Source organism: Prosopis cineraria, unplaced genomic scaffold, assembly GCF_029017545.1.
Source record: "Prosopis cineraria cultivar Desert tree isolate PC_DT_omini unplaced genomic scaffold, ASM2901754v1 PC2, whole genome shotgun sequence".
Taxonomy (NCBI): Eukaryota; Viridiplantae; Streptophyta; class Magnoliopsida; order Fabales; family Fabaceae; genus Prosopis; species Prosopis cineraria.
Window position 1 is genome coordinate 6,657,066 of NW_026555333.1, and position 9,034 is coordinate 6,666,099.

Below are 9,034 nucleotides of genomic sequence, written 5' to 3' on the forward strand. Positions count from 1 at the left end.
CTTGGATGACCCAACAAGAAGTATGGAATTGAAGAGGTGAAGGGTAAGGTGAGGTTGAAGATGATGAGTGTGGGCGTCAAGAGTGAAAATGCGTATCTAGAAAGGACTAGTACTTTTTTTTTAATTTTAAACATTAAGGGAAAATATGTATTTTCACCATTAGAATTAATTTCACTTAGGACCCTAAGGAATGCAATGTTAAATCAAAATTCCTTGGTCCTCAACTGTAAATATGTTGCTCTAAGGTTCCTTGATAGTGATTTTCCCTTAATTCAGAACAGAGTCAGAGAGTATCTCCTAATTTTTCAAGCCGCACGTGCTGAACAAATGTCCAGCCAAGGTTAGATACATGCAGCCCCCCGGGGTTTTTAAATCATCCTGGATGACGATGAGTGTGGGTATGAAAATTTTAATAAATATGGCCAAGTAATATTTGTGAGTACCTGCATCATCTTGAACTTTGAAATGTGAAGATGATAATAAATACTGACAAAAGAAAAGAGATGTGAGTGAAACTATATTAATGACGTTATTGGGAGGCAAAATAGAAGAGTACCTCCGCCTTCCACTGGCATGGACGTCAAAGCAAGCATGCATTTTATAATTTGAACAAAAAGAGAAGTTACTAATCTAAAACACAGATTGACCAACCGAGACTATTTCGTGGCCATTGTATGTTTAGAAGCCTGTTGTGTGGCAAGGGCAGAAGAGGTTGTCCAGAGCTCCTCACACTGTATAATGCTGCTGAATGGTATCAATGTCAAGCCCCTTGAGCTTCACCACTGACTCCACATGACCCTTCAGAGTGTGTAGCTCCCTAAGCCTGTATAATCCATCCAATTAAACTCCATCACGTGACTGGACTTGTTTATGGAGAAGATTGAAGTTGTTTTGCATGTCTTGTTAATACAGCGGACTTACCTTGCAACCTCGGCACGACGCTTGGCTTGCTCGGCAATCTCTGAAAGCTCCCTATAGCTGCTCTTGTCATTGAAAAGGTTGCTTGTTTCCGGAGGCTGAAGACCATGCAGGGTTCTCTGTGCTGCAGCCCACTGGGCTTCCCTCTCTTCTTTCCCATAGTCCTTCTTCGTAGTGAAGGCAGTCTGTTGATGGTAAAACCAGAGTAGTGTTCATTTCTCTGGACTGAGTCAGCGTGTGCAATTACAGTGATGGGAGTGATAGCCAACTTACCTTGTTCTCCAAGAGATTATCCCAAGCCTTCCCACTCTGAACGTAGCGGATGGAGAATTTGAGGAGATCAAGAGGGACATAAGTCACCACACTGTAGAGCCAGATTACACCTGCCCAACCCCATCCCATTCCCTTTATCCGTGCAAAGCCCCAGTTAGCATAAACTGCTATGAGAGTCGCCACCTGTCAATTACCGAATAAGCCATGACTTTGTTAACAACAGCATTTGATAACCAGTTCGTTTGCATTGTGCTAGCTAATAATGACTTCTCCCAATCCCATACTGATCGCTAGAGACTAGAGTTAAGAATATTGCAGCTTCCCTGCCTTAATATAGTTTGGGTTTAAGTGCGTTTGCTTCAAAAAAATGAAAGGAACCCAACACGATCGGCTTTATAACGAGCTCATACTTACCAACTGAGCAATCATAAAAGCACTCAGTAGAAGAAGGCCGGGTCTTTCAACATAAGACCAGCTGCGGGACCTGGTGACAAAAATTAGGGCCTGGCTTATAATACTGACTTGAAGGTACAAGGCTGCCATCATTTCTTCTTTGCTGCCTCGTATAGACCTCACTCCGAACTTGTTCTGCAGCACAAGTTTTGGGTGCAGCTCTTAGAACTTTGTAATAACATTCTTTTATTGGGCTAACAAGTGTGAGTTAGAGAAACTTGTGATATCAATATTACCGGGAAAAAGTCGGTATCCTGCATGGCCCAGAAAAATACTACTGTCATTAGTGCTAAGTAACTACCAAGCACAATACCAGTGGCAAATATCTCCTTGAGTTTCCAGCTGTCAGGCTGCGGCGATGGCTTCACTCGATCCTTTGATATTGTCATGATTGTACCTACAAGAACGGTGATGCGAAAATCAGTTAGGGTTAATGACGCGGCGTGAGGATAGAGGAAGGTCAAATATATATTATCTCACCGTCATTTAGTATGGCAATAATCAGAACCATGAAGGGTGCAAAATCAAACTTCCAGATTAATGCGATAAACATGAAACCAAACTGCAAAAACAAAGAACAGATTGTATTAATTATATGACTTCTTTATAAAATACTTCAAAAAAAATTTCAGAGGGTCCACCAATTTTCTGCACTTACCACAATACGAATGGTGATTGACACAGCATAAATCTGCCAAATTAAGCAATGAAAATTTGAAGAGTTTAGATTTCAAAAAAATGTTAACATAGCATAAAAAACTGTTAAATTATGTATCAAGGGAACTAACAGTATAATTCTTCATCCTTTGGAAAATGGCCCTGCTCGTTAGCACGGCACTAATAATAACACTCAATCCAGGTTCAGTGAGAACAATGTCAGAAGCACTTCTAGCAGCATCAGTAGCATCTGCAACAGCAATTCCAATATCTGCCTTCTTTAGTGCTGGGGCATCATTGACACCATCTCCTGTCATTCCACAGATATGCTTCCTCTCTTGCAGCTTCTTAACGATTTCGTATTTATGTTCTGCATGTCAAACAACAATTTTTTGTGGTTAAAATGCAGGGAACTGGAAGGCAATTAGAAATGAACTAATTTTGTTGATTCAATTAGCAGTCTCCGTTGAGTCATATAAAGTGGAATCCATGAACATGTAAAAAATGTTAGAAATGGTCAAAGTTGAAAAACAAATTTGGAGGCTTTAGTAATAAATTGTTTTTCTTCAGCCTTCTAAGGGAATCGGTGATTGTTTACATATAGAAACAACCTACCTGGAAAAACTCCAGCAAATCCATCTGCCTTCTCAATCAACTCATCTACCGGAAGAGCTGAAATAGAAGCATCCTTGTCTTGGCCAAGTAATGAAGAAGATGGATACATGTTAGTTCCCATTCCAAGTCTTCGGCCAGTTTCTTTGGCAATGGCAAGCTGGTCCCCTAGAGAACAAGAGAGTTGCAACTAATTATTAAGCTATAGAATTTAAGAAAAGGTATATGCTATGCGAAGCTAATAGAACAAAAGACTCAGACTTTAAATCTTACCAGTAATCATCTTAACATTCACTCCAAGGTGAAGAGCTCTTCTGATGGTTTCAGCACTATCGTGCCTAGGAGGATCAAACAGAGGTAGCAAACCAACAAATTGCCATGGTCCACCAGAACTGTCTTTTGATTTCTCGGGTACTTCCTATATGATAGAACAAAGGAGTAGCAATAAGTGAAAAGTATTCAAGTAGAGAAGTAAAATAAATTAAAAAAATAACAATGATTTAGCTCTATAAACCTGTCTTGCAACACCTAGGGACCTGAGTCCACGCTCAGCAAACTTATCAATGACTGTATGAACCCTTTTCCTGACATCCTCCTTGCAGTTGCACAGGTTCAATATCTTAAACATGAGAAAGAAATTGATTAGTTCATCCATCATAAAATATCTTCGCATGGCAAAAGGGAAACCATAATTACCTGCTCAGGGGCACCTTTACTTGCTCGATGCCAATTTCCATCAGAGTCAATGTAGGTTAGAGCAGTTCTCTTGTCTACAGGGTTGAATGGGAGGAAATGGACCTCTCTAATACCAGCTCGTGCCTGTTCAACTTAGATGAATCAGAAAATTGACAGTAAAAGTGTTTACAAACTTTCTATTCAAAATAAGTTCCCCCCCCCCCCCGGGGGGATCGTTTCACTTTGTTCTTGTTTTCGAGATTTGTTGCCTGTTATACCTCCTTTGGATCAGCAAGCATTCCTACGATTGCAGCATCAATGGCGTCCTGATTCTCAGTCCTAGAAGCCCTTGCTGCTAGAAGGATAACATATTCCTTCTCTACACCCTTGGGAAACACCTCAATCAAGTTTCTATCGACACTAAGCTTATTTAGGGTCAGGGTTCCAGTTTTGTCACTGCAGAGGACATCCATCCCTGCCATTTCCTCAATAGCTGTCATTCGCTTTGTAATTGCACCTTGCTGAGAAAGTCTGTGAGAACCAATAGCCATAGTGACAGACAACACGGTAGGCATGGCAATGGGAATTCCTCCAATTAATAGAACTAATAGATTATCAATTCCATCTCTGTACTTCCGATGCTGTATTGGGTACATGACTACGATCTCGACAACGATTCCAAGTGCAATTGAGCAAATGCAGAAATTACCAATTGCTGTAAGGACTTTCTGAAAGTGCCCAACTTGGTTGGTGCTATCCACTAGATGAGCTGCTTTACCAAAAAAGGTGTGCACGCCAGTAGCAATGACAACTGCTTCTATCTCACCCTTTTTGACAGTTGATCCGGAAAATACTTCATCGGATGGATGCTTTGTCACAGGAAGAGACTCTCCAGTCAAGGCAGACTGATCAACGCTCAAGGCATCACCCTCAAGAAGACGGGCATCAGCAGGAATAATATCTCCTAACTTGATGCTGATTATGTCTCCTGGAACTAACATTGCAGCATCTTGTTCACTCCACCGACCATCTCTAAGAACCTATAATTTGTGGCCAGAGAAAATGAGCGAATGATAAGAAGATGGAGCCACAATCTTCAAATAATGCATGCATACATAAGTCTGAGGATAAGAGTATTTGACCTTGGTCTTGGGGGCTAAACCAGCCATCAGTGCCGCAGCAGCGTTGCCTGCATTATTTTCCTCGATAAAACTGATTGTGGAGTTAATCACCAGTAGACAAATGATACCTACGAAATCCTGCCAATCCGGAGGCCTTCCTCCACCATTTGCTAAAGCTATGGCCATTATGGCAGCTGCTTCCATAACCCAAGATAGGGGGTTCCACATAAAACCCAAGAACTTCAAAATTTTGCTTTCCTGTTGATGTAGGATGTAATCATTACATGCTTCCAATGAAGCGAACCAGATACCAGGAAATATAAACACGAGGAGCAAATGATGTGTTCAAGAAACATGCCTTTTTCTCTTCCAATTTGTTCGGCCCAAAAACTTGAAGCCGGTTGGCTCCCTCGTCTGATGTCAAACCTTCTCTGGAACATTTCAGTTGTTCAAACACTTCTTCAATTGGGATCCGTTCCTGCTCCAAATATGTTTGTTTTAGTTAATTATCGTATCTAATCAACAGGAAGAAACTCTGTTTTTCTCACTCCATATAAAGTTTTTTTAACTGATTCCATATATTAATAAAGTTGTCATTTAGTTGAAATTACATGAAATCACAATGATTTTTCAATTTTGCCCTTGATAAGATCACAATTAATATCAATGATCGAGATAGAAAAATCATACAATCTATTTCATTTTTCAAAACAAAAGTAAAATTGTCTAATTATTAAAAATATCATTGAAAAAACCAAAAAAAGCTTTTAAAAAATACCCTTAATACTTCTTCGGATAGAGGGAGTATTAGTTTTTGAAGCTCAACCAATTATCTTTTTTGTGAAAGAACCTCATTTAATTTATTAACTTCCCCTATCTACATGACCTTTGCTAATTACGAGAATGGATTAGGAAGTTATTCCTTCAGAAGATGTCCACACAGCGCGCAACATTTTCTAGAATGCTCGTAAACTTATTCGCCTTCATAGTCTATATATCATTGCTGCTGCAGAAAAAGTTGAAGAAATTGTCCCCATCCATTCCTCCACCACAAAAGTAAGTGGACATGCTTTTCCTTTGTGGTGTAACTGCTATTAAAAGATCGAAATTAATATGTTCAGATTTTTCTGTTTCTTGTATAAAGCCATTACTTATTTTAAATTTAAGATAAATTAATATTTTCGTGACAAAAACATTCCACAACTTTTTAGCAGCCAAAATTGCAGCTGGTTGGTGTTTATAACGTGAAAGTACCATTAATTTCAAAATATAAGATGTTTTAACTACAAAAATAAAACGATTTTATGATCTTACAATGTAATTTCCCTAAATAATAAGCCGTCCAGATGACTTGACGTCAGCTTAAACTCTGATCCTGAGACTAAACCGTTTCACCAATAACAAATTATTTAATTTAAACAATCTTTAATCATAGGGAAGAGGGTTCGGCTACCATAAGCGGGACTGAATTCAATTAAAGGGATCGGACCAGCAAAGGACAAGCACATAATAGTCGTGATCAGGGAGAATAAAAGGAAAAGTGTTCGAAATTAAGGAAACAAATTATAACACGGGAAAACGAAAGAATAATCATCGACACATTACTATTAATATTAATTATTATTATTATTATTAACATATTAACATAATATAATAATTATAATAAGCTATACAATTAACATTAAGGGACAAATATGGCTCATTTTGTCTGCAATGTTTAAAAAATATGAGAATTTTTTAAAATTTTTAACATACAAAAAAGGTGTCTTATAATATGACATCAACATTAAATAATGATGACGCCTTAGGAGGGAATATTTTCAAGTGCTAAACTAATTTCTTTTGTTAAAAAAATTAAGTAACCAAGCCACGATGTGCTAAATAAAATATTTTTTTGGTCATATAAAACATAAACGATGTACTATTAATTTGGAGATTTTTCGTTAGACAAGTGCAAATCTGAGCAATTCCCGTATTAAAAATTTTCCCTCAATCATCAGTGTCAGACAAGTGTCTTTGACTTAAAAAACACATAAAGGTAGGGAACTCAAGATTCTCTATTTTTTTTATAATAATATATTACACCTATACATATCAACATACCAATACCAAAATAGTATATTGAGAAATTTTACATATAGTGTAATAAACAGTGTGGCTTATTTGTTAAATTCTTTAAGGTGGGAAAAAAGTAACTCCGAAAAAGGCGGGGGCACACGCAGAAAGCGGTGAAATCCGAACTTTTTAATATTCACATGCGATCGGAGAGCGCAGGTATCTCGCACTCGCCCCAAAAAGAACACCTTACGGGAGCATTTCATCATTAATTCCCCGTCTTCTTATTGCGAAAACTGGAAAATCAAAAAGTGTAGAAGTATATTTTATAAAAATATAAATACGATAGTTGCCGATAAGCAAAGTTAGGTCCATGGGAAAAAAGAAAAAAACTATTGACAGGAAAAAAGTGTATGAAAAAATAATGGCAAACAGTTTCTTTATTTTTACTTTTATATTTTTATTATTTTTTGGTTGAAGCGAACCTGAAACCCAGAGAAAGTGGGTCCAGTTCGCTCTGGCACTGAGAGACGAGAGGACTGAAGCAGCAGTTGCAGAAAAGGGATTTCAGCTCACGCGGCGAGATGACATGGGAAGAAAGGCTATGTATGCCATTCGCCTCAGAAAACAACAAAAAATTCGCCGTACATATAATAGTAACAATTAACAACAACAAATCGTTTCCAAAGTTCCACACCAGATTAAACTTTAAAGCACGCATCAAGACCTAAAGGCAGAAGAAATTTCACAGGAGTGCTGAGCACGTTCAATGATTTCGAAAGTACCAGAAAAGGAAAATTCGAAACCATCAGGATGAAAATCAGGAGAATAATTTGCTAGAGAAGCAGATAATTCTGTGAGGAAGCAAAGAGAGATGGAAAAAGAGAATACCAGATCGACGTTCTCGTTTTTGATCTCCTCGAGGCTGATACCTCCCATGGTGGTGGGCAGAGGTGGTAGGAAAAAGTATGGATCAAAAGCGGAGAAGAAAGAAGACTAGAGTGTAGGGTGTAATGGTCAATCACAAGTTGGGGGAGAGAGAGAAGGGAAGTAAATGCAGGGAAGAAGAGGAAGGAGAAGAGGGAGAGGATTGATAGATAACGATAGAAGAGATGAGGGGAAATGAAATGGGAGGCCGATGGTGTCCCTCCCTTTGAAGAGTGGAGAAGTGTTTATATATCTCTGCTTGCCTCGTGAGAGTACTCAACTTCCGTGCCGTCCTTTCGGATTTATGGTGACGGGTCCCACTCACCAACACTTTTTACCCTCCCTCTCTTCCACGCGCCGCCTTCTCCCTTCGGTTTTTTTTTTTAACATTATATTCACATTTTTTTATTATTATAAAAAAATAATATGATACTTTTTTTATTACTAAATGACTAGGCTAATTCTGGAGTAAAATTACATCATTTCGTTTTATTATAAAAAAATAATATGATACTTTTTTTTATTACTCAATGACTACACTAATTTTAGAATAAAATTACACCATTTCGTTCGACCCATATGGGTCATAACATTTGACCAGAGGTTTATACCAAAAGTATCATATTGTTTTTTTTTTAATTTGTATACTATAACTTTTTGGTTAATTTATTAGTTAGTTATTAGTATCATATCATATTATTAATATAATTAAATATATTTTATAATCTCAATTTTAAAAATATAAACTTAAAAATATCATTCATTTAATATATATTTTATTTATAAAAAATATTAAATAATATAATAAAAAATATTTTAAAAATATTATTAATAAAATTTATTTTATTAAAATATTTATATTTAAAAAATTTAGAAAAATGTCTTACATAATTTAAAATTTCTCTTTTTATCTTTTTCCTCCTTTCTCCCCCTACTTTTATGAAATATATATACATATATATGCGTACGATATATTTTCGTCATAAATGAGACAGATATCACGGTGCACGGTGCCCAATTTAATGAGTGGCATTTACGAGGAAATTTTATTAATAGTTGACCGCAGGTATGGAAGTCATTTATTGTATATATAATTCACCAAATTCAATTCATGTGTTTATGAAAAAATAAAGTATTGAAAATTAATAAATTTATAATATAATTTATTTATGGTCGCTCACTATTCTTAAAAAAATATAATAGCTAATTGAAGGATTTGTTTTCTCAAATATAATATTTCAATTTTCTCTTCTTTTCCCACTTTATATTTGTCCAGAATTACTTTTATTAAATTCTCAATTTTAGACCAGATCATAACTTTTTACTTTTTTTTTTTTACTCCA

The 9,034-nt window shown here is 36.6% G+C and overlaps 1 protein-coding gene across 1 annotated transcript; it reads right to left on the bottom strand.

Annotated features, from left to right (window-relative positions):
• Positions 1-506: 506 nt before the first annotated feature.
• LOC129302302 (plasma membrane ATPase 4) lies at positions 507-7,913 on the bottom strand. The gene is made up of 16 exons (XM_054941078.1): positions 7,656-7,913; positions 5,068-5,187; positions 4,731-4,967; positions 3,867-4,628; positions 3,610-3,732; positions 3,428-3,532; positions 3,187-3,331; positions 2,917-3,081; positions 2,433-2,671; positions 2,303-2,335; positions 2,125-2,206; positions 1,881-2,041; positions 1,606-1,779; positions 1,192-1,374; positions 922-1,103; positions 507-823 (listed from the first exon to the last, which is right to left on the bottom strand). The coding sequence occupies exons 1-16, from the start codon at positions 7,701-7,703 to the stop codon at positions 727-729; spliced, it is 2,856 nt and encodes a 951-aa protein (XP_054797053.1). The 5' UTR covers positions 7,704-7,913; the 3' UTR covers positions 507-726.
• Between the last annotated feature and the right edge of the window lie 1,121 nt (positions 7,914-9,034).